Source organism: Cucurbita maxima, unplaced genomic scaffold, assembly GCF_002738345.1.
Source record: "Cucurbita maxima cultivar Rimu unplaced genomic scaffold, Cmax_1.0 Cma_Scf00032, whole genome shotgun sequence".
In the NCBI taxonomy this organism is placed as follows: Eukaryota; Viridiplantae; Streptophyta; class Magnoliopsida; order Cucurbitales; family Cucurbitaceae; genus Cucurbita; species Cucurbita maxima.
In genome coordinates this window covers 676,864-699,234 of record NW_019272048.1, presented here as the reverse complement: position 1 = coordinate 699,234, position 22,371 = coordinate 676,864, and the positions used below count along the sequence as shown (strand labels likewise).

The 22,371-nt window shown below is 39.2% G+C and overlaps 6 protein-coding genes across 10 annotated transcripts; 4 read left to right on the top strand and 2 right to left on the bottom strand.

Moving 5' to 3' along the window:
* The first annotated feature begins 586 nt into the window (after positions 1-586).
* Positions 587-3,476, top strand: LOC111466803 (subtilisin-like protease SBT1.2). The gene has a single exon (XM_023111420.1). The coding sequence runs from the start codon at positions 976-978 to the stop codon at positions 3,283-3,285; it is 2,310 nt and encodes a 769-aa protein (XP_022967188.1). The 5' UTR covers positions 587-975; the 3' UTR covers positions 3,286-3,476.
* Positions 3,477-4,608: 1,132 nt separating this feature from the next.
* Positions 4,609-8,752, bottom strand: LOC111466867 (auxin-responsive protein IAA11-like). Its single transcript, XM_023111538.1, has 4 exons — positions 8,149-8,752; positions 6,472-6,806; positions 5,369-5,492; positions 4,609-5,157 (listed from the first exon to the last, which is right to left on the bottom strand). The coding sequence occupies exons 1-4, from the start codon at positions 8,463-8,465 to the stop codon at positions 5,088-5,090; spliced, it is 846 nt and encodes a 281-aa protein (XP_022967306.1). The 5' UTR covers positions 8,466-8,752; the 3' UTR covers positions 4,609-5,087.
* A 1,081-nt stretch (positions 8,753-9,833) lies between these two features.
* On the top strand, positions 9,834-20,638 carry LOC111466895 (60S ribosomal protein L23). The gene is made up of 5 exons (XM_023111581.1): positions 9,834-9,852; positions 18,318-18,359; positions 18,487-18,771; positions 19,594-19,635; positions 20,440-20,638. The coding sequence occupies exons 2-5, from the start codon at positions 18,347-18,349 to the stop codon at positions 20,520-20,522; spliced, it is 423 nt and encodes a 140-aa protein (XP_022967349.1). The 5' UTR covers positions 9,834-9,852; positions 18,318-18,346; the 3' UTR covers positions 20,523-20,638.
* Positions 10,019-11,744, top strand: LOC111467085. The gene is made up of 6 exons (XM_023111873.1): positions 10,019-10,083; positions 10,183-10,230; positions 10,777-10,954; positions 11,212-11,487; positions 11,566-11,679; positions 11,721-11,744. Exons 3-6 carry the CDS (start codon positions 10,820-10,822, stop codon positions 11,742-11,744), a joined length of 549 nt encoding a protein of 182 aa, XP_022967641.1. The 5' UTR covers positions 10,019-10,083; positions 10,183-10,230; positions 10,777-10,819.
* On the bottom strand, positions 11,502-18,000 carry LOC111466842 (glutathionyl-hydroquinone reductase YqjG). 5 transcript variants are annotated; one of them, XM_023111497.1, is made up of 4 exons: positions 17,153-18,000; positions 15,826-16,075; positions 14,755-14,948; positions 11,502-11,977 (listed from the first exon to the last, which is right to left on the bottom strand). In XM_023111497.1, exons 1-3 carry the CDS (start codon positions 17,959-17,961, stop codon positions 14,760-14,762), a joined length of 1,248 nt encoding a protein of 415 aa, XP_022967265.1. In that variant the 5' UTR covers positions 17,962-18,000; the 3' UTR covers positions 11,502-11,977; positions 14,755-14,759. The 5 variants fall into 5 exon arrangements, with proteins under 5 accessions (XP_022967265.1, XP_022967264.1, XP_022967268.1 ...); XM_023111496.1 differs by having other exon boundaries at positions 14,772-14,948; XM_023111498.1 differs by lacking the exon at positions 11,502-11,977 and adding an exon at positions 13,021-13,665.
* LOC111466892 lies at positions 12,007-13,397 on the top strand. Its single transcript, XM_023111577.1, has 3 exons — positions 12,007-12,228; positions 12,899-13,140; positions 13,236-13,397. The coding sequence occupies exons 1-3, from the start codon at positions 12,105-12,107 to the stop codon at positions 13,374-13,376; spliced, it is 507 nt and encodes a 168-aa protein (XP_022967345.1). The 5' UTR covers positions 12,007-12,104; the 3' UTR covers positions 13,377-13,397.
* Positions 20,639-22,371: the final 1,733 nt, after the last annotated feature.

Here is a 22,371-nt window from a genome sequence, read left to right as displayed (position 1 = left end):
AATTGAATTTTTGAATAACCGAAAAAATTGAGTCAATTCAATATTTTTTTTTAATCAAAATAGAATTATTCAGCATAATTAAAAAATATGAGATTATAACTATGCATAATTAAAAAATATTAAATAGGATTTAAAAAAAATAGATAATTTTAGATTATGAATTCTATTCGAATTGAAGGTCATAGTCCTACTTTTTCAACCATGCACGTTCGTGATTTTGACACGCTCACGACCAAGTTTAAGGGGAATCAAGCCCCATATATATTTTTCACCCTGTCTTTGTGGCTTCATCGGAATCTAGGCGAGGTTTGTCTTCGCTTACCGAACATCGCTTGTAAGGATTCAAGCTTGTTCGACCACACACGTTGTCTGCGCGTGCATGTTCAATCATCTGCGACACAACCTACTTGCCTCTATTAGGCCAAGTCATTCGACTCGACTTTGTCTCTACTCGAGATTGAGTCACCAATCTAACCAAACTAGGCGGGTAAGCCTGTAATTGCAAGAGAAGGTGAAGTAGCCAAGAAAAGAAGAACAAAGAGCGTGTTGCATTAAATGACAGCAAATCTATGTTCCTTCTTACCTTGCTTCAAATTCTCTACGCATACGCTCATTTGGGAAACAAAAATTCACACAACTTTCTGAATTCAAATCCTTTTAAAGCTCACCATTACTTCTCGTGAAGCTTTGAGCAATCAGCAATGGCTTCAGCTCCACCATCGCCCAAATTTGTAAGTCTCTCTCTCTCTCTCTCTCTCTCTCTCACTCTCTCTCTAAAAAACAAGGGATCCTCGTGATGAAGAGCTCTTATACTTCACGAGTTTCATATTTTACACTCAGAATTTCAGAAATGCTTCCTCAATGGAATCCTAGATTTGAATTCTCTTGGCTTCCTCCTTCAAATACCGATCAAATTTTGGTCCAAAATCATGAATCTAACTTCAAGAATCAGTGTCCTGTTGGCTGTAGAGATTCATGGATTTCAACTCCCAAATGGTTTTTTCCACCATTTTCCTCTGTTTTCTTTGGCTTCAAGTTCAAGCAAACGCTTCCAATCTCCAAACTTACATGATTCAACTCCATCCACAAGGATTAACCAGCTCTGTTTTCGAATCTAAGCTTCAATGGCATCTTTCTTTTCTTGAACAAACGCTATCTGTTGAAGAAGACTGTTCTTCTCGCTTGCTTTATTCATATTCTAACGCCATGGAAGGATTTGCAGCTCAGTTATCTGAAACTGAGCTGGAGTATTTGAAGAAGTTGCCTGATGTTGTGGCTGTAAGAGCTGATAGAAAGTATGAAATTCAGACAACTTATTCACATAAGTTCTTGGGGCTTAGTGTTTGCACACAAGGTGTTTGTTATAAGTCCTCAATGGGCCAAGGGGCAATCGTTGGGGTTCTTGACACGGGAGTTTGGCCTGAGAGTCCAAGCTTTAGTGATTCCAAAATGCCCCCAATTCCACAAAAATGGCGAGGGGGTTGCCAAGAAGGGCAAGATTTTAATTCCTCAAGTTGTAATAGGAAACTCATTGGTGCTAAGTTCTTCATCAAAGGACATCATGTGGCTTCGTCGCCGCCTTCCGATATCGTCCAGGAATATGTCTCCCCAAGAGACTCCCATGGCCATGGGACTCACACTTCTTCTACAGCTGCTGGAGCTTTGGTTGCCGGAGCGAGCGTATTCGGTAATGGAGTGGGTGTGGCGCAGGGGATGGCCCCGGGCACCCACATTGCGGTGTACAAGGTTTGCTGGTTTAGTGGCTGCTATAGCTCTGATATTGTAGCGGCCATGGATTCTGCAATAAGAGATGGTGTTGACATTCTCTCCCTTTCGCTTGGTGGCTTCCCACTTCCATTTTTTGATGACAGTATCGCCATTGGCAGTTTTCGAGCAATGCAGCATGGCATCTCAGTCATTTGTGCAGCAGGAAACAATGGCCCAACTCAAAGCTCTGTCGCCAATGTAGCTCCTTGGATCACCACCATTGGTGCAGGCACGCTCGATCGAACATTCCCAGCTATAGTTCGACTAAGCAATGGCGAACCCATTCCCGGTGAATCAATGTACCCTGGAAACAAGTTCAATCAAGCTACCAAGGAGCTTGAGTTGGTTTACTTGACTGGAGGGCAAATGGGAAGTGAACTTTGCTTGAAAGGGTCTCTTCCACGAGAACAAGTAGAAGGAAAAATGGTGGTTTGCGACCGTGGCGTCAACGGCCGATCCGAAAAGGGGCAGATTGTGAAGGAATCTGGAGGAGCTGCTATGATCCTTGCAAATACAGAGATAAATCTGGAGGAAGACTTGGTCGATGTTCATGTTTTGCCGGCCACGTTGATCGGATTTGCGGAGGCGAATCGGTTAAAAGCTTACATTAACACAACAACCAATCCAAAAGCCAGAATCCAATTTGGAGGAACTGTGATAGGAAGAACAAGAGCTCCATCTGTAGCTCAGTTTTCATCAAGAGGACCAAGCCCCACAAATCCTTCAACGCTCAAACCTGATGTAATTGCTCCTGGGGTCAACATTATAGCAGCTTGGCCTCAAAACCTTGCTCCAACTGGCCTTCTAGAAGATTCTAGAAGGTCAAACTTCACTGTCATGTCAGGAACATCCATGGCTTGTCCCCATGTCAGTGGAATTGCAGCTCTAATCCAATCAGCTCATCCAAAATGGACACCGGCAGCTATCAAATCAGCCATCATGACAACCGCTGACGTTACCGATCGTTTCGGGAAACCGATTCTCGATGGCAACAAACCAGCTAGTGTTTTTGCAATGGGAGCTGGTCATGTAAACCCAACAAGAGCCATTGATCCTGGCTTGGTCTATGATATCAAGCCATTTGATTATGTCATTCATCTTTGTGTTCTTGGCTACACTCATTCAGAAATCTTCATCATTACCCACATGAATGTGAGCTGCCACAAAGTTCTTCAGATGAACAAAGGCTTCACTCTGAACTATCCCTCCATGGCTGTTGTTTTTAAGCACGGGACGACGAGTAAGATGGTTTCAAGACGGTTGACGAATGTCGGGAGCCCGAATTCCGTCTACGAAGTGGAAGTAACCGCGCCTGAAGGAGTGAGCGTTCGAGTTAAGCCTCGGCGCTTGGTGTTCAAACATGTGAACCAAAGTTTGAGTTATAAGGTATGGTTTATGTCTGAGAAGAGAAGAGAAGGAAGAAAGGTGAGCTCTACAGAAGGGCATTTGACATGGCTCCATTCTGAGAACAGTAAATACAGAGTAAGAAGCCCCATTGTAGTGACTTGGAAGAACTAAAGGTATGTTTTATGAACCACAACGATACTGATATTGAGTCACAGACGGGTTAGTTTAATAATTTTCACTAATATCTACTACAGATTTCTTCCCTTGAAATTTTTTGTGTAGAAAATCTGCCTTTTGCCATCTGGATTGATTTACTTGTCTTCCAGTTAACGAAGATTTCATTTTAAGGATTTGGTATTTTATATATCTCTTGCATGGTCGAAATTAAATTATAGATTCAGCACTCGGAATATATAGATCGTTATAAATCGTTAGGAATTGTGTGATAGTGACCGAGAATGGAATTTGGATTTCCACCTGTTCTGGGTCGTCACTATATCGCTTTAGTTCTAAACTTCCATCTGACATTTTGAAGGATTTGTGAGATCCTACATCGGTTGGAGAGGGGAACAAAACATTACTTATAAGGGTGTGGAAACCTCTCTCCCTAATAGAGGTGTTTAAAATCTGTGAGGCTAACTACTATACAAAATGGGCCAAAGCAGAGAATATTTGCTAGTGGTGGGTTTGAATTGTTACAAATAGTATAAGAGCCAGATACCGGGCGGTGTGTGTTAGGGAGGACGTTGGGTCCCCAAGGGAGGTGGATTGTGAGATCCTACATCGACTGAAGAGGGGAACGAAACATTCCTTACAAGGCTGTGGAAACCTCTCTCTAATAAATGCCTTTTAAAAACTATGAGACTGACGGCAATACGTAAAGGGCTAAAGCGAATAATGTTGTTCTTTCTCTACCATGCAAAAACATTCAAAAGACAGGCCCTCCATGAGAGATATAATAACAATGCTTGGAGAAGCAAAACCAAGGAGAAAAGGCAACGGTGGCAATGAAGGATTGGGAACCAACAAAGAGAAGCTAATTTTCAGCACTTCTCCTGTAAATGGCCTTCTGTAGGATCAAGAAGCAATGGAGTTCTCCATTATGATCCTTTTACATATATATATATATATATTAGCGTGACTCTGATACCAACTATCACGGTCTTACTTTTTCAACCGTGCGATGTCGTGATCTTAACACGCTCACGACCAGTCTTAAGAGAAATCAAGCTCCATATATATTTTTCGCCTCAGTTTTGTGGCTTTATCGAACCTCAAGCGAGGTTTGTCTTCACCAACTGAACATTGCTTGTACAAAATCCAAGCTTGTTCGACCACACACACGGCATCTATGTATGCATGTTCAATCGTCTGCGACACAACCGACTTGTCTTTACATTAAGCCAAGTCATTCGACTCGACCTTGCCTCTACTCGGGGCCAAGATCTCTCAATGGAACATCACATATGTAGGTATGTATAAGCAATACAGGCATTATTGTAATCCTTGTTTATTATCATTGAAATTCCAAAATTTTCCCTGTTTACAGACACAACCATTCAGTGAGAAGAAAACTAGAACAAAAAAGCACTTTCCCAAGGCATAAAAAGGCTTAAGCAGAGCAGTATTTGCTTAAATATTCACAACATAAACATTCCCACATCTGTATATGTGTAGGGCTTTATGACTGTGACTTACAAAACTACGCAAATTGACAATTCCCAGAGCTTTGGGAATAAGATCAGAAAACCCAGAAAAGAAGAGAAAAGGGCCAATCCTTTTTCTTTCAAAATGCTTATATAGCCTATTACCTCTCATTTGCACAGTTTTTTCGAGCTGATATTGGCCTTCCTCGTTCCGATACGGAGCAGCAGATTCGCCACGGAGAATAGGTGTCGCGCAAAAGAAAATCAAAAAGAAAGAAAAAAAAAAAAGAGCATCTTCAATTGGTGAGTTTCAATTCTGCTGGCAGATCACCTGCCAATTTGATTAGCTTCAGCTGCTTTCATTATCCTAAGCCTCTTCACGGATTGGGTAAACATTCTGGACATATGATCAAAAGAATCAAAGTTATATATTGAATGTTTCTAGCTATTCTTCCCCTCTGAAAACGATGCAAGAAGTGTATATATTGAACATTTCTAGCTCGAAGATCGCGTGAGTTTACGCGTATGTTAAGAATTAGGTTAAAAGTTTACAAACTCGAACTTAAAGGCCTTATCAGAGTAAATGAAGTGGTGAAAAGAGAGCATACCCCCAAGGAACATCGCCAACAAGCATCCAATCTCCTTCCCTGTCTTCGTAAGTAAGCATGTACCCAGATAGTCCATTTAGTAGTCTGGAGGGTCTCGCTATGTCATGTTCCTTTATACTCGATCCTGGATCAGACGATAAAGCATCGTTATTGGTTGCCAGTCAGAAAACTTGGTTCAAGAACCAACACAAATTTCATGATAAAATGTCAATAAATGGATAAGGTGTTCCTTCATAAAAGAGTTAACATTGTTGCTTCACTATGGCTAATAAGAAGCTTCTATTCATACTCAATAAAGAACCCAAAAATACTAGCATTTACTTCAGGAAGAGAGCCTTTCTTCCAGAGATTCTCGATATTACCACTTTCATCTTTACATTAACCTTCTTTGTGCAGCTTTAAAGTACCCCTACAGATCTTCAAGTAAAATATTGTCCATGTAAGGGCCCAAGCCCACCGCTAGCAGATATTGTCTTCCTTGGGCTTTTCCCTTTCGAGCTTGCCCTCAAGGTTTTTAAAATGCGTCTCCTAGAGAGAGGTTTCCACACTCTAATAAAGAATGTTTCGTTCTCCTCCCCAACCGATGTGGGATCTCATAATCTACCCCTCATCGAGGCCTAGCATCCTCGCTGGCACTCGTTTCCTTTCTCCAATCAATGTGGAATCCCCACCAAACCACCCCCCTTCGGGGCCCAACGTCTTTGCTGGCATATCGCCTCATGTTCACCCCCTTTGGGGCTCAGCCCCCTCGCCAGCACATCTCCCAGTGTTTGGCTCTGATACCATTTGTAGCAGTCCAAGTCCACCATTAGCAAATATTGTCCTCTTTGGTCTTTTCCTTTCGAGCTTGCCCTCAAGGTTTTTAAAACGCGTCTGCTAGGAAGAGGTTTTCACACACTTATAAAGAGTGTTTCCTTCTTCTCTCCAACCGATGTGGGATCTCATTGTCCATCACATCACTTAGCAAAATATAGCATTAACACTATTAAATTGAACTCTAGGGGACCTTCAGTTCTTATTGAGTTGAAAATATTCAATTTTAGAGATTGAAACCACAAAATTCACTTCTATACACGAGATTGCAGAGGTCGGAAAGGAATTACCAGTGGAGTCAACTAGTGCGGTGGGATCAAGGAACATGTTCTCGATGGTTTGAGCCAAGGCTTCATAGCTACTGTGAGCACTGAGGTTAACCTTTCTTCCAATGAGAACTCCATCCATATTCACCTTCACGTACACAGAATTTCTGGAATTCCTACTCTCTTCATTTGCTTTGTTTCTATCACTAACACCATTAAGTGTCCCTGCCGCCGTATGCTTGTTTTTATTCTTGCCAGCAACTGCCTTGAATTCTTCTACAGAATGAGGTTTTGCCTGGTTAACCAAGGTACTGATCCTAGAAGCTCTGATTGGGGGCCACCCCACGACCTGGCTACTTCTGAAAGTATATCAAAATATTACAACATAACCCACCACGAAGAACCCTATTCTCAATACAGTTATAGTAACATTATTAAAGCTTCTCTTTTTAAAAAAATTATATATACACATACATACATACATACATATATATATTCAACATACGGGCGACCAATGTGATATTCAAGCAACTTGTCAAAGCATACTCAAAGAATGTTTCACATACTGCAACTATTACTACTTCGATGATACAATTATGCGAAGTGCATAAAAATCCATAGGTATGGAATTCTGAAGTAAAGAGATTGGGATTTGTTTTGTAGATGTTTCCAAAGATTTCTGTTTCTATATACAAAACTGTTTTAAGAACTCATGTGAAAGTAAAGATAGCTGTGTGCTTAAAATCACATTCATAACCTAAAAAAAAACTTCTATTATCCTAAAAGGAAAATGATCATAAAGATAATCTATTTTTAGGAGTTGGTTGGTAGTATAGAGTTCGTTGGCAGTATATATATATTTTTTAGGAGTTAGTTGATAGCTTGTATCATATTTTGAAGATTGTAATTTCAATCTCACGTCAGTTTCTCATTCTTAACATCTTTACACAACTTTCTTGTTTCACTAGGTGTGAGTGCCACAGAATTCATAAGAGCATCGAAGCATGGAAATCTGGTCTCACTTTCTTCTCATTGCATCGTCTTTTATCAGTTCAATCTAATCCTAGATTACCGATGTCCGGTAAACGAACATAATGGGGAGATTTCAAATCTTCTTGTCCAGGCCATGGATGCCAATTCTTAGGTTATTTGGAAGCAAATATACACCTCATAGGGCGTTATATTGAATGTTAACTTGAAGTTTTATTAAACAAATTGCCATGACTTGGAAAGCTCTAGAAAAAGATTTCAGAGGGTATCTCGTCCTTTGAAGGCTACCAAAGGCCAGTTTTCAATTTTTATCAGAGCCGTATCATATTTAATTAGATGGAGTACGGCAGAGCACAAATCCGAAAGAATTCAAAATGATCCCTATCTATATTCAGCTTACTGTTTGCTTTTGGGGTGAGGAAAAGGAGCCAGAGGAACCGTAAAAGTAAACAACAGCAAACATATCTGTCAGTATCAGATTCATCAAGATAAATATCAAGAAATTCGAATCAATTTGGTACTGAAACGCAAAACCAGAGAAGCACATGCAACTTCACAGCTAATAATTGTGTTGATAGAGAAATCTAAAATCGGTAGGGATCAATCAAGGAAATTAAACTCTCATGCTTCACACAAAATTGGAAACCAGAGAAAAAGTGGAGTGAATTATGCATTAAATTCCTCGCATAGGCAAGAATTAGTAATCAGTACCTCCCGCCATTGATAGTCGCTGCGGAATCAGAATTTCTCTTCGAACCATTAGTGACATTGACTCCACTAAGCGAAGACGAGGAACAGATCGACGAAGAAAAATCCTCTGCCGTTAAAATTCTCCCAAATTGAGCGATGGAAACCTTCTGAATCTTGCGTGAATCGCGAACACCGAGGCTGAGCCCTAGCCCTAATTCAATCTCCGACTCGTCTGGGCACGAGGAGCCCTCAGACGACAACATCACGTTCTCATCTTTACAAATAGTCGACATAGATTCTTCAGAAACTACACCGCTTCCACCTCCGCTAGAAGCCATCAAATTCAACGAAGAAAAAGAAGGGGATTCAAGGAGAGCAAAAGAAGTGGATTGATTAGAAACGAAGTCTTCGATTGGAAATAAATGAATGAATCAACGACAAAATCAACGTCAACAACAACAACTAACAATAACGAGCATAGAAAAAGCAATGCCGTGAGGATGGTGAAGGCGCCTTTGTTTGGCGGAAAATAGGAGAGAGAGAGAGGAAGAGAGCAGGTTTAATGGTGGTGGCGTAGTGAAGAAGGGAGGATTGACATTGAAGCAACGGCATTGATCGAATTTATGAGGAATTGGACCCACCTGTCTGGTTTATGCGCCTCCATCTCCATCATTGTCTTCTCCCCCCCTGCTCCTAATCGCCTTCTCTCGCCTGCTTAACTCTCTTCTCTTCTCTTGATATTTTCAATTTCTCAGCTCTCCTCTTCGGCTATTTATATGTTCCTAAAATGGGCTTCAAGCGAGCCCGTATTATATATATATACATACATATATATTAAATTATAAATTTAGTATGATTTTTTTTTTTGGTTTTTATGAATTTTTAACCTTTGAAATTATAAATTAGTCCCTAATTTTGGCACGTTTTTAAATTTATGGGTAAAATTTATAAGGTTACAACCCTAACACGATTTAGTTTGGATTGAGAGGTGAGTTGAGTTGTGAACTATGTTCGGGTTGTTTGAATCACCAACCTAACCAACCTATAATTTCGGGTTGATCTAATAGATTTTTCTAACTTAAGTTATATACATCTCTAATGAATGATTTTTCCAAACTCTAGCCTATTATTTTGTCTTGAGATAAAAGAAATAACATTAAAAAAAATAGACAATATATAAAAATTTATAATTTTTAATAAATGAAACATTTTTTATATTCTTTTTTTATTATTATTATTTAAATAAATACTTGTTAAAGCGGGACAAGGCTAATATGGAAATGGTAAGCTGTCGATATTGTACGAGAAAAGACACGAAACGATACGATAAGATAACGATAGAAAGAGAAGCAATGGGGCCCGCACTCATATGTTTCTAAAAGGTCTCCCGACAAGGTAGGGCCCGCGTCCCATCACATTGCTGGACACGTTGGAAATAGAACCGTGTGGGACCCACGTTTCTAATACACGAAATCCCTTGGCGGGCCCCACCGGACATCGGATTTTTGCTCCGACGATCGAGTAGTTGGAGACTCGACTTCATCCGATTACTGACTTTGACTTTGACCGTTGACTGATATTGTCCTCTTTGCACTTTTCTTCTCGAATTTCCTCTCAAACTTTTAAAACGCATTTGTTAGGGAGAAGTTTTTACCCCTACAAATATTGCTTTGTTCGACTCTCCGACCGACCTGAGGTAAATAATCAAATTACCATGGGAGAGAGGTAAATAATCAGCCTCCATGTCTACCTACTGTTCTCTGTGTATTCGAGATGTCACGTGCAAGCTTAATGAATTATGAATCTGGCGAGTGAAAGTCACGTGCAGTTAACAGACTCCCAAAGCTTTATATACAGACCACATTTGACACTTTCTCCCTCTCCCTCCTCCCTTCAGTCTCTAGTTCGTCTTCCGCCATTAAAGGTCTTTGGAAGCTCAAAGTGCTCACTCAGAAGGTGCTCGAATAGTCTTCGAATCTTCTACCGTGTAATCTTATGCTCTTCTTTTTCAATTATTTCCTTCCTCGTAAGTTTTTTGTTCTTGATTTCTTGAAGCGTCCACTGGAATTTCGATTTCCCTGTTTCCTGGTGGAAGATTTCGCTGTGAGTCCTCTTCTTAATCTACTCTCTCTTTGTTCCGATTAGCTCCATTTTCGGATTGTTTTTAGTACATTAATAAATTAAGCTGACGATGACTGCACAGAATCTTGTTTAAGTCAAGAAAAGGAAGATGCAAATTAGATAGACAACGGACGTTTTTTTACGAATTTTTCTCGGTATTTGTGAAATCAAGACCTAATTCAAAAATGTTTTAGTTCTGATTATGGAGATTTCGACTTCCATTTCCATTTGTTGTTCTCGATTTCTATTTCTTGTTCAATTTGTCTAAAATGGTGAGAGATTTTAGGCATATATAATGGTCATTTCGCTTTCTTCTTCAAGAGTCCTGAATCGGCAGCTATTAGTATGTGCTTCGATCAAGATATAGACATTCATAAAAATACATGATATTATGAACGTACAGATTTTTTACACTTCTTGATTATTATGTTATAGCCGTTTTCTCATCAATTATTCTGTTTTGTGAGTAGCATATTTGGATTTTAATCTCTGGAAATATTTCCATCTGTGTTGGATTCGAATCGTTAGAGTGGATTAGTCATCAAACTTTGATATAAGTTAGAGCTCAGAAATGAATCTTGAGACGGATGCTGAGTTACCCCAAGCTGAGGAATCAATTCCCGAAGTGACTATGGAACATAATTCTAATGAAGGACCGTCTGATTCGATGAAAGATGACCTTGAGGTTTCACCTAGTTGCTCTGATGTATGTTTTACTTCTATTATCAAACTGTTATTATTTGATATTATAAACTCATTGCTAGTTGAACTGGAATTGAAATCAAGTTTTTCATTTCAAAAATCACTCTCAACTATGTCTTTAATTATTCAAAATCAATTTAGACTAAACATTGGATTGTTTAAATTGTTTTGAATAAGTAAAGACATATTTGAGATTGTTTCAAATCACTGTAAAACGTGTTGTTAGTCTTTGTAGAATCATTAACAAAATCGACAATGCAGGATTCGAGCATCGGGGACATTTTTTACAATGATGAACCTGACTTCCTAGAAATGCAAAGGGTAAATAATATAATCAAAGCGGCTTACAAGGAATTCATGGCAATAGCCATCAGAGCAAACGCTTTGATTTTCCATCCTCCAGCAGTAGGTTCAGTAGAGGATTTACAAGAGATGTTCCACACTACACCACCTCGTGGATCTACAGTTGAATGTTCCGTCGAGTATGACGTTCTTTCCATTACTCCAGAATCGCTGATCACAATAATGATGAATGGGGTGAGATATCCTTAACTTGACATTGATTTTCTATACATTATTCTTAACATTTTGTACCCTTATTCACACTGTTTATAGGTGATATGGAGTTCGATATTTTCCAACATCATTTGTGATGGATCATTTGAAAATGTTCTCACTCCTTTGAAAGAATTCTGGTCAGCAGATTCAAATTCAAATTCTAAGGATGTTGTATTGGTAACTTTTTTTTTTTTGTTCCTTCTAAACTGTAGGACACAGAAAAAGAAAATATATGAACTTTTATCATATAATAGGTTAATGCCCAGTTAAGACTGCCAGCTGAATTCCTGCCAAAATGGTGCACTCGCTTTTTGAGATTTAAGATGGACGTCGCGGAAGATACATGGGCTATCTGCGATGTGTCAACTGATTATTTCATGGAAACAACCTCTGATCCCACCGTGGGAACTCAATACAGGCGGAGGCCTTCAGGAGTGGTAATCCGGCAGCTTGGTGTTCTCTCAGAGGTCTGGTTACAGAAAACCATCATCTATCAGTAATTACTTCACAAATTTACAAATCTAAAACAGAATTTTATTTTACAGGTTCTATGGATTGAAAACGCAGAGGTACAACAGATTGATATCCCTAACAACATGTGCTCAAAAGTTACTTCAAACTTTCATTTAACTGCAAAGCAATGGATCAGTATCTTATCACAAAATTTGAAACGTAGATGGAGCAAGATAACGACTTCAGAGATGTTCGACGACCCCAATGGTATAGTGTATGCTCTTAATTCCTTTTATGAATGTTAGGAACCATGACTCTCCACAGATATTGTCTACTTTGAGCACAAGCTCTCGTAACTTTGCTTTAGGCTTCCCCAAAATGCCTCATACCAATGGAGATGTATTCCTTACTTATAAACTCATGATCATTCTCTCAATTAATTAGCTATTGTGGGACTCCCTCCCAACAATCCTCCCCTCGAACAAAGTACACTATAGAGCCTCCCTTGAAGCCTATGGAGCCCTCGAACTGCCTCCCCTTAATCGAAGCTTGACTCATTCTTTGGAGTTCTCGAACAAAGTACACCATTTGTTCGACACTTGAGTCACTTTTGACTATACCTTCGAGGCTCACAACTTATTTGTTTGACATTTGAGGATTCTATTGACATGACTAAGTTAAGAGCATGACTCTAATACCATTATAGGAATCACGACTCTCCACAATGGTATGATATTGTCCACTTTGAGCATAAGCTCTCATGACTTTGTTTTGGGCTTCCCCAAAAGGTCTCATACCAATGGAGATGTATTCCTTACTTATAAACCCATGATCATGCTTTAAATTAGCCACGTAGGACTCCGTCCCAATAATCCTCAACTATGAACAGCCTTATAACATTAAATTCTCAAGCTAATTTGATTTTATGGGTTAACAGATGTACCTGATCTGTTGACAATTGGGGAGAACCTGAAGAGATTATATCTAACATCAGTTAATCCCTTTCCACTGGAAAGAAAATGGGATTTATATTGTGATGATAATATAAGGATTTTGAGAGACATGAAAGCAAATAGCATTGGTTATCACCATGATTATGTTGCCTCAAGTACCGTATACATTCCAGAAACCCCCATCAGACTCTTAATGTTTCTAGCCACATATAATGTGACATTCCAGGTAAACTCCGTCTTAGAAACTAAACTTATAATTTAACCTATAATTTAACCTATAATTTAACCTATAGTCTTGCTTGCTTATACTCCCACATACAGTTGATGAGCATAAAATCACCGGAACAGCTCAAGCTGGTAGCTGCACTTTACACAGAAGATAATAGCTACACCATTGGTTTACGTAGAAAAGTAGAAGAAACAGTAGCTGATGAACTTTTTGCGGTGCTTCTCTTTACATAAACTTCTTTACCTGATCCTCCTTGCCCAAAACTTATATACTTCAATGATATGATACGCTTGTTTAACGTGATAGGACCATGAATTTTTCTTACAAGAAGCTACAGCGAATGACTATTGCTCCCTCGTCCTATCATCACAATTGTCAGAAGAAGATGTTCATATCTCTCTCATGCCCAGATTTAGTATGAATAGTGTGTTTCTGAGACCTTCTGGCTTTGCCATCATGCCTGCGGAACGGGGAGGTCTACAGTCCAAGGCGTCCCTCGTGACCATATACATACGTCGGGAGCTCCAATATATCGAAGATGATCATGCAATTGCAGTTATGAGAAGCCACATGAGTGATGTAATTGATCAGATAACTAATATCCAATCTCCAAACGCTGCAGCTGAGGACTCAAAACAGAAAGCTCCTAAAAAAGTACTTAGGTTATGAGAAGCACAATTCTTTCCATTTTTTCTATCCTATATCACTATTATTAGCAATATAGGTTCTAAAATTCAGCACTGCAAGGTTGAAAGTCACTTTAAGCTTGCAGGCTGAATTTGAGCTCATGTAATGTGTAAATTTTACCCAACATTTTTAGCAATATAACCTCTGAAATTCAGCTCTGCAAGTTTGGTTGTATTCTAAAGGAAACGTAATCTAATTATTTATGTATCCGTTCCTCAACATATAAAATTCAGGTGAGATCCCACATTGGTGGGAGAGGAAAACAAATCATTCCTTATAAGTGTGTGGAAACTTCTCCATAATAGACGCGTTTTAAAACCGTAAGGTTGACGGTAATACGTAACAAGCCAAAGTGGATGATATTTGCTAGTGGTAGGCTTAACCTGTCACAAATGGTATCAGAACCAGACACCAGGTGGTGTGCCAGCAAGGAAGCTGGGCTCTCAAGGAGGTGGATTGTAAGATCCCACATTGGTTGGAGAGGGCAAGGAAACATTCCTTGTAAGTGTGTGGAAACCTCTCCCTAGTAGATGCGTTTTAAAACCGTGAGGCTGATGACGATATGTAACGGGTCAAAGCGGACGATATTTGCTAGAGATAAGTATCAAAACCAGACACTAGGCGGTGTGCCAGCGAGGATGTTGGTCCTCCAAGGGAGGTGGATTGTGAGATCTCACATTGGTTGAAAAGAAGAACGAAACATTTCTCATAAGCATGTGGAAACCTCTTCCTAACAAACGCGTTTTAAAACCGTGAGCTGATGGTGATACACTATGGGTCAAAGCAGACGATATCTACTAGCAGTAGGCTTGGACTGTTACAATTCAATTTTCCTCGGACAACAATCCTATTTAGCTGGGAAATAAGACATTAACCAAAATAGAAAAATATGAATCCTAAACTTAAATGTTTTGGTGGATTTACTTCTATCAAACTGAAACCTGCTTGGTTGTGTCTAAGATTGGCAGTGACTCCCTTTTGGAAGGAACTGAGAGTGCTTCATGATAACAACTGGCCGGCTTAGTTGGTCGAATATTCCCAGGATTTAGAGGAAACAACGTTTTGTAATAGCCATCCATTATTGCTGTAAAGTTGCAAGTTGCTGCAACCTTTGGAATCTGTTGACAGGTTAAAAGTACGCTGATTAGAGGATGATAGAAGTTAAGAACCGTATAAATAGATACAATGGCCCGACATTGCTAACCTCGACGAAAAAAAGTGTCAGTAGAAATGGGTTAAAAGCCTAGTGTGATATCCCACATCGGTTGGAAAGTGAAACGAAACATTTTTTATAAGGGTGTGAAAACAGATACGTTTTAAAACCATGAGATTGACGGTGATACGTAATGGGTTAAAACGGACAATATTAGCTCTGGTATTAGAGTCAGTCATCGGGTGGTGTGTCAATGAGGACGTCGCGCCTCCAAGAGGGGTAGATTGTGAGATCCCATAAGGGTGTGGAAACCTCTCCCTAGTAGACGTGTTTTAAAAACCGTGAGATTAACAGCGATACGTAATGGGCTAAAACGGACAGGCTATTACAAATGGTGTTAGAGCTAGTCATCAGGCAATGTGCTAGCAAGGACGCTAAGACCCCAAAAGGGGTAGATTGTGAGATCCTACATAAGTTGGAGAGGGGAATGAAGCATTCCTTATAAGGTAAGGGTGTGTAAATCTCCTCTATAATAGACGCGTTTTAAAAACCGTGAAGCTGACGACGATACGTAACGGGTCAAAGTAGACAATATTTGGCGATACGTAACGGGTTAAAACAGATAATATTTGCTAGCAGTGGGCTTGAGTTGTTACACCTAAACTGAACCACTACCTATAACCGTTTAATCTATACAACGCTAGAATAAATGCTCTTCCATTGAGCGAGTTTCAGTATTCAGTTGATTTACAAACCCGAACACATGAACCAAATCAACCCGAATAGCTTTCAATGGGTTAGTCTAGTGAAAAAACAGTTGCAGGGTTCAAAGAAGAGATTACCTGATAAATGTCTCGCATATATCCATGAAGATTTGCATACTCAAGCAGCTTCTTCTTTGTGCATTTAAACAGAACATTATACACCAGATCAAACCGAATCAAGGTTGTAAACAAGCAAACATCAGCCAGAGTCAAATTTTCACCACACAAGTACCTCGAACGCCCCAAATGTTCGTCTAACACGTCGAGCGTTGAAAATAGCTCATTGACAGCTTTGTCATATGCTTTTTGACTCTGAGCAAACCCACATCTGCTAATGGTGAACTAACCGTTATAGAACAAACATATACGTCCAGAACAAACATAATCTTAAGAAACAGAAAGTAAGGGATTGTTAGAATTGTGTTATTAAGGCCCCGTTTTGGTTCGGTCACATGTGGGGAGAGAGATTCGAAACTTTGATCTCTCTGTCTATGTCTAAATTGGTTGAGCTATGCTCAGGTTGGTGTTATATTAGCGTCTCATCGATAACCATTAAGCCTTTTGTTTTAGGTCTTTGAAAATTGTGCTTGGGGGAGAGATTCGAAACTTTGAACTCTCAGTCTATGTCTAAATTGGTTGAGCTATGCTCAGGTTGGTGTTATTAGCATTTCATCGATAACCATTAAGCCTTTTGTTTTAGGTCTTTGAAAATTGTGCTTGTGGGAGAGATTCGAAACTCTGAACTCTCGGTCTATATCTAAACTGGTTGAGCTATGCTCAGATTTGTGCTATTAGCGTCTCATTCGATAACCAACCTTCTGTTCTAGGTTTTTGAAAAATATGCTTGTGGGGAGAGATTTGAAATTCTGAGCTCTCGATCTATGTCTAAATTGGTTGAGATATGCTTTGGTGCTATTAGCCTCTCATTTGATACTCAGCCTTCTGTTTTAGGATTTTGAAAATTGTACTTGTGGGGGAGAGATTTGAAACTCTAAACTCTCGATCTATTTCTAAACTAGTTGAGGTTATTAGCGTCTCATCGATAACCATTAAGCTTTTTTGTTTTCGGTTTTAGAAAATTGTGCTTGTTTTCTCACAATGTCTTCTCGATAATTTCCATAGACACCTAAACGGTAACAACTCAAGCCTACTGCTAGTAGATATTGTCCTCTTCGGACCCCAAAGGAGATGGATTCTGAAATTCCACGTCGATTGGGAGAAGAACGAAACATTGTTTATAAGAGTGTGAAACCTAACCTAACAGACGCGTTTCGTCTTAAAAATCTTGAAGGAAAATTCGAAAAGGACAATATCTACTAGTGGTGGGCTTGGACTGTTACATGAACTCTAAAGAACTACGAGAAATTCGTGCGTTTAAGATTAGAGAGAGCATCTGAATGATTACCTATAAACTCCATTGTTGACATTGGGATAAACAATGGCGTTCCATTCTTCAATCTTCCCCTTCAGCAATGGCGGCGAGAGGTCCAAATCCGGATTCTCAGCCAATCCATTGAGACCCGAATTGAAAATTTCAATTATATCAGAGCTTTCATTGCAAATCACCTCCTTCTTCTCCGCATCCCATAGCATCGGCACAGTGGACCTTCCATTGTAACCTCCTCCTCTCAGTCTATAAACCTCCTTCAAAGTTTTGCACCCATTTGCCCTATCCAATCCCTGCCTTAGGTTTTCATTGTCAGCCGTCGGATTCTCCCGGAATTCCCACGATCCGTCTGCGCCGGGACCGGCGACGGAGACGGGAACGGCGTTTTCGAGGCCTTTTAACGCTCGGACGATCAACGTCCGGTGGGCCCATGGACATGGAAGGCCGACGTATAGATGGAGATTGTTGGCGGAAATTTTGGTGGCGCGAAATTGGGAGAGGGGTCTTGAGTAGCCGCCAGTACTATCGGAGGGGGCGAGCTGGCTCATCATGAGCTGCCACGTGGTCTCCCAGGCTGTACGGACGGTGGCTACGAGGAGCCCCGGCGGGAGAGATGGGCCCCATAAGAGATTAGTGATTGAGGATAACAGGGAAGAAGAAGAGGAAGATGCGGACGATTTTGGGCCGCTTGATGGGCTTTGGTTTAGGGACATTCTGGGGATGACGTGGCATCTGGTCGGCTTTGTTTTTGAAGTCGCCGGCGGGGGATAAAGCGGCGGAGGGAGAAAGTTTGTGGCGGAAAAGACGGCGGCGGTGCCCGTCGGCATTTGTTACAATTTGTGTGTTGAAAATATTCGCCGGCGAGAAATTTGGCTTCCTTTTGATCCATGTACCAGCATGCGCCTTAAACGACGTCGTCTCGCAGTGTCTACATGTTTTTTAACGGATAAAAATAAAATAAATTTTTCCTTCGTCAATTTCACTATAAATTTTTAATTTTATCCATCCTTAAACGACGTCGTCTCGCAGTGTCTACATGTTTTGGCTTGGCAACGCACGGGAAGGATAGTAAATAACTGCATCCAAACAGAGTGCCTAAAACCCTAACCCCAGAAAGTCTATGCCGTCGTCTTTCATATATTAGGAACTGCATTCGTTTTCTGGTAGGAGGAGAGAGAGAAAGAGAGACGGCAGCCGGAGAGTCCGTCAACGATGTCGAAGCGAGGTATGATCTGATTGTTCTGTTCATACGCTAATGTTTATGCAATATTTGATTCGATCTTCTTTTTGCTACTGGTTTTATATTCTTAGATTTGAGATTTGAGACTTATTATTGTTATGTATCGATTTAGGTAGGGGAGGTTCCGCTGGGAACAAATTTAGGATGTCGCTGGGTCTACCTGTGGCGGCTACAGTCAACTGTGCCGACAATACAGGAGCTAAGAACCTGTATATCATTTCAGTGAAGGGGATCAAGGGCCGCCTCAACCGGTTGCCATCAGCTTGTGTTGGTGACATGGTCATGGCGACGGTCAAGAAGGGAAAACCTGACCTCAGGAAGAAGGTGCTTCCTGCTGTTATTGTCAGGCAGCGCAAGCCATGGCGCCGAAAGGATGGTGTCTTCATGTACTTTGAAGGTCATACACAACTCAATTTATCTGTCTTGTTTCGTTTTCGGTCAATTTTTTTGTTCTAACTTTTTTCGTTTTCGATCAATCGTCATAATTGATCTTGATCGGCTGGATTGTTGTTTTTTATGTATTATATGAATATTTAACTATGGGTTGTGACCGTTTGATATTTCAAATTTATGAGGTTTTAATTCTTAATGCAACTTGTGTCGAGGATAAGCATAGTTTTTTTAAATAATTAAGAAAAAGAACAACCCAATAAACCAACTCAAAAGTAAAGTTGCGTTGTGAACTCTATTCAGATTGCTTTGGTCACCCTTAAATAGCATTTCAAAGAGATTATTGTAGACGACGACAATGAATATAGTTTCACAGAGTTTATTATCATTATTTTTTGTAGTTTTAACAGAGTTTATTGTCATTATTTTTAGTTCAACGACATGTAGGTAGGAAGGTCTCGAACTTCGAATAATAAATTTGGAAGGTTTGGAGACTTGGGTTTTGTGTGTGTTTTCACCCTATAGTGTGTTGTGGATGAAATATAGATTAACAATGCCTAGAACTATGTTAGTGATATTCCATGCTGTTTGTTAATGCTATTGAAGTGTTTGCCCAAATGGTTTGTGAAGGTTGTTATCTATTCTAATTCTATGGGAAAAATATGTGCTTAGGATAGTTTTGTTGCCATTTTATGTGAAGGGTTGTTTCGTGTAATGGAGTTAAACTTTTTCCTTGATTGTGAGACGGGATAGCTGTTTTGTACTGGAAATATATCCATATAGAATTGAACATTACCAGTTGTTGAATAAGAGTTTTCTTGTTTTGCAGATAATGCTGGTGTCATCGTGAACCCCAAAGGAGAGATGAAAGGTATGATATTTTCCATTTCCGAACTTTAAAGTATCAAGTCCATATGTGGTCTTAATAAAATGATAGTAAGTGTGAGATCTCACATCAGTTGGAGAGGGGAACGAAGCATTAGGGTGTGGAAATCTCTCCTTAGCAAACGTGTTTCAACATTTTGAGGGGAAGTTTAGAAGAGAAAGGCCAAAGAGGACAATATCTGCTAGTGGTTGGTTTCGGCTGTTACAAATATTATCAGAGCTAGTCATCGAACGGTGTGCTAGGCGAGGACACTGGTCCCTAATGGGGGTAGATTGTGAGATCCCACATCGGTTGGAGAGGGGAACGAAGTATTCTTTATAAGGGTGTGGAAACCTCTCCCTAGCAAAGACGATTTAAATCTTTGAGGGGAAGCCCAGAAGGGAAAGCCCAAAGAAGACAATATTTGCTAGCGGTGAGCTTGAGCTGTTACAAACAGTATCAAAGCCAGTCACCGAGTAGTGTGCTAGCAAGGATGTGGTCCCCTAGGAGGGTGGGTTGTAAGATCCCACATTGGTTGGAGAGGGGAACGAAGCATTTTTTATAAGGGTGTGGCAACCTCTCTCTAAGAGATGTATTTTAAAACTTGATGAAAACTCCAGGAGTATCTGTTAGCGATGGGTCACTAAAATTTTACGATGTGGTTGATGTTTTATATCATGTAAGTGTAGTTTTGGAGTAATGATATTGTAACATCTTTATTCTTGTCGCTATACTTATGGAGGTGTTCTGCTTTTATCGTTCATTTTGCTTTCATGTACTAGAACACAGATGTTTTCTTGGGTTGTGCAGGTTCTGCTATAACAGGCCCAATTGGAAAGGAATGTGCTGATCTCTGGCCCAGAATCGCCAGTGCAGCTAATGCTATTGTTTAAGTGACTTAATTTCGTTTTTATCCTGTTATAGACTAGGATTTTATGATTCAATTTCATTGTCTGGGATTAACTTATTTTATCTTGAAAAAAATATGATCGTTATGAGTTTTGGTTCATATCACATGTTTATCCCTATAGATGAAGTTAATTGCAAGGGAACCTTGTTATTTCTGGACTTCGCAGCTCGGTTTAGTGTTGTGGATATGGATACTCTCATAAAACTAACGAGGTACTCGAGTTTTTAACTGAAATTTTCATACTTGTCAACTCAAGTATAACTAGAGAGAGAGAAAATATGAGAAGAGTTTATGTTTGCATAGTTTGTTCGTTTTTCATACTATCTGTATTCATCGTTCTTTCATAAATGAAGAATCTTAGAATGGTGTAGGGCTCTTTGAATAACGTATTGATATGTCAAATGCTGAATGGAGGAGGTATGTACGACTTACGTACTATAAATTTGATGCACTAGAACTGCTTCTTGTGGGAATTCTACTCGTTTTGGGTTTAACTAACTTTGTACCTTACTTTTATCAAGTAGTATTATGATTCTATCTTTTTGAGTCTAGGTTTATTTGTGAGTCGTCCTTTGAGTTATCTCGTAAACAAAAGGAAAAATAGATGGACTTAATTCAAGCCAGCAAAGGATTAAGACAAAAGACAAGATAGGTAAGCACAAGAAGTTGTCGTTAGTGGGCAATAGAGCTTTTCTATCGATCGTCTTTTTCCATGCATAAGTTAGGGTTAGAAGTATAAGTACCACCTAAGGAAGAATTCTAAGTACCAATAGAGCTTTTCCAATTTTTCAGATTCTCTCTACCCATAATAAAAAAAAATAATAATAATAAAATGTTCCTTTAATAATGTTTTGATTTTAGTTTTTGGATTTTTTAAAAAATTATTTATCAAATTATGTAGAAATTCATGTTCGTGTTTGAAAAAGAAGAAAAAAGAGTGGTTTTCATTGACATTATTTATTTTTAAAAATCTGTACAATTATAAAATTGAAAGTAAGGAGGTTGGTTGGAGGGTTAGATTAGGACGAGATATTTTTTAGACTCAATTAGTTATTATTGACGGTCAAATTTGTTTGTTTTTTTTCTTTTTCTTTTTAATAAAAATAATATGTCAATTTGTAATACTTTTATTTATTTTTTTAAAACATTTAATTATAGTTTACTCTTTATTATATATTATTTTTTTAAGTTTATAATAAATCGGAGTTGATTCGATTCAATTCAATATAATTTTAAGTGAAATTATGAACTAACCTAGCTCGTAAAACTTTTATAAATTTGAACCTAAACCCACGTAAATGAATTCATAATTCAACGAAAAACTATATAGATTTGGTTCGGATTCAAAGTTTTGATTTTTTTTTTTTTTAACATCCATAGTTCAAATTTAATATTAAATTAATACTTTTAACATTTTTGCTAATTAAAAAAAAAAAAAAAAAAAAAAAAAAAAACTTTACCAAAAGCTACCTGCGGCAGTTTCCAGGAAAGTTAAATGAAATTCCTTGAGTGAAACAGAGGAAACTGAAAGCAGACGACTCTGACATTACCAACTTCGCCATATTTGGGACCAAAACACAAAACAAAACAAAACCAAACCATTTCTCGCTGTTCTTCTTCTTCTTCTTCATATTCTCTTCCTTTTTTCCCCATTAATTTCAGTGATCTAAGCTCTCAAACATGAAGGTTTTAGGGTTAAGTTCATGGAAACGGCAATTCATGAAGCTTGGGAACAGAATCGCAAATTCTGGCTCTGCAATTCCTTATATGAGTGACCCCAAAACCCCAAGTTCTTGCTGTTCTTCCTTCAAACACTCGATTTTCAAGCTCAA

Excerpts from the sequence above, each read along its gene's own strand:
- LOC111466803 (XM_023111420.1), top strand. The coding sequence starts at position 976 with ATGGATTTCAACTCCCAAATGGTTTTTTCCACCATTTTCCTCTGTTTT.
- LOC111466867 (XM_023111538.1), bottom strand. The coding sequence starts at position 8,465 with ATGGCTTCTAGCGGAGGTGGAAGCGGTGTAGTTTCTGAAGAATCTATG. Across the intron at positions 5,493-6,471 it reads CGCACTAGTTGACTCCACTG|GATCGAGTATAAAGGAACAT; the intron begins GTAATTCCTTTC and ends CGTCTGATCCAG. Across the intron at positions 5,158-5,368 it reads GTTGGCGATGTTCCTTGGGG|AATGTTTACCCAATCCGTGA; the intron begins GTATGCTCTCTT and ends TCATATGTCCAG.
- LOC111467085 (XM_023111873.1), top strand. The coding sequence starts at position 10,820 with ATGAATCTTGAGACGGATGCTGAGTTACCCCAAGCTGAGGAATCAATT. Across the intron at positions 10,955-11,211 it reads TTTCACCTAGTTGCTCTGAT|GATTCGAGCATCGGGGACAT; the intron begins GTATGTTTTACT and ends TCGACAATGCAG. Across the intron at positions 11,488-11,565 it reads TCACAATAATGATGAATGGG|GTGATATGGAGTTCGATATT; the intron begins GTGAGATATCCT and ends CACTGTTTATAG.
- LOC111466892 (XM_023111577.1), top strand. The coding sequence starts at position 12,105 with ATGTGCTCAAAAGTTACTTCAAACTTTCATTTAACTGCAAAGCAATGG. Across the intron at positions 12,229-12,898 it reads GATGTTCGACGACCCCAATG|ATGTACCTGATCTGTTGACA; the intron begins GTATAGTGTATG and ends ATGGGTTAACAG. Across the intron at positions 13,141-13,235 it reads CATATAATGTGACATTCCAG|TTGATGAGCATAAAATCACC; the intron begins GTAAACTCCGTC and ends TCCCACATACAG.
- LOC111466842 (XM_023111496.1), bottom strand. The coding sequence starts at position 17,961 with ATGCCGACGGGCACCGCCGCCGTCTTTTCCGCCACAAACTTTCTCCCT. Across the intron at positions 16,076-17,152 it reads GTCAACAATGGAGTTTATAG|ATGTGGGTTTGCTCAGAGTC; the intron begins GTAATCATTCAG and ends CACCATTAGCAG. Across the intron at positions 11,978-14,771 it reads TCTTAGACACAACCAAGCAG|ACCTCTGAGAGAACACCAAG; the intron begins GTTTCAGTTTGA and ends TTCTGTAACCAG.
- LOC111466895 (XM_023111581.1), top strand. Across the intron at positions 18,772-19,593 it reads TGTCTTCATGTACTTTGAAG|ATAATGCTGGTGTCATCGTG; the intron begins GTCATACACAAC and ends CTTGTTTTGCAG. Across the intron at positions 19,636-20,439 it reads CCCCAAAGGAGAGATGAAAG|GTTCTGCTATAACAGGCCCA; the intron begins GTATGATATTTT and ends TGGGTTGTGCAG.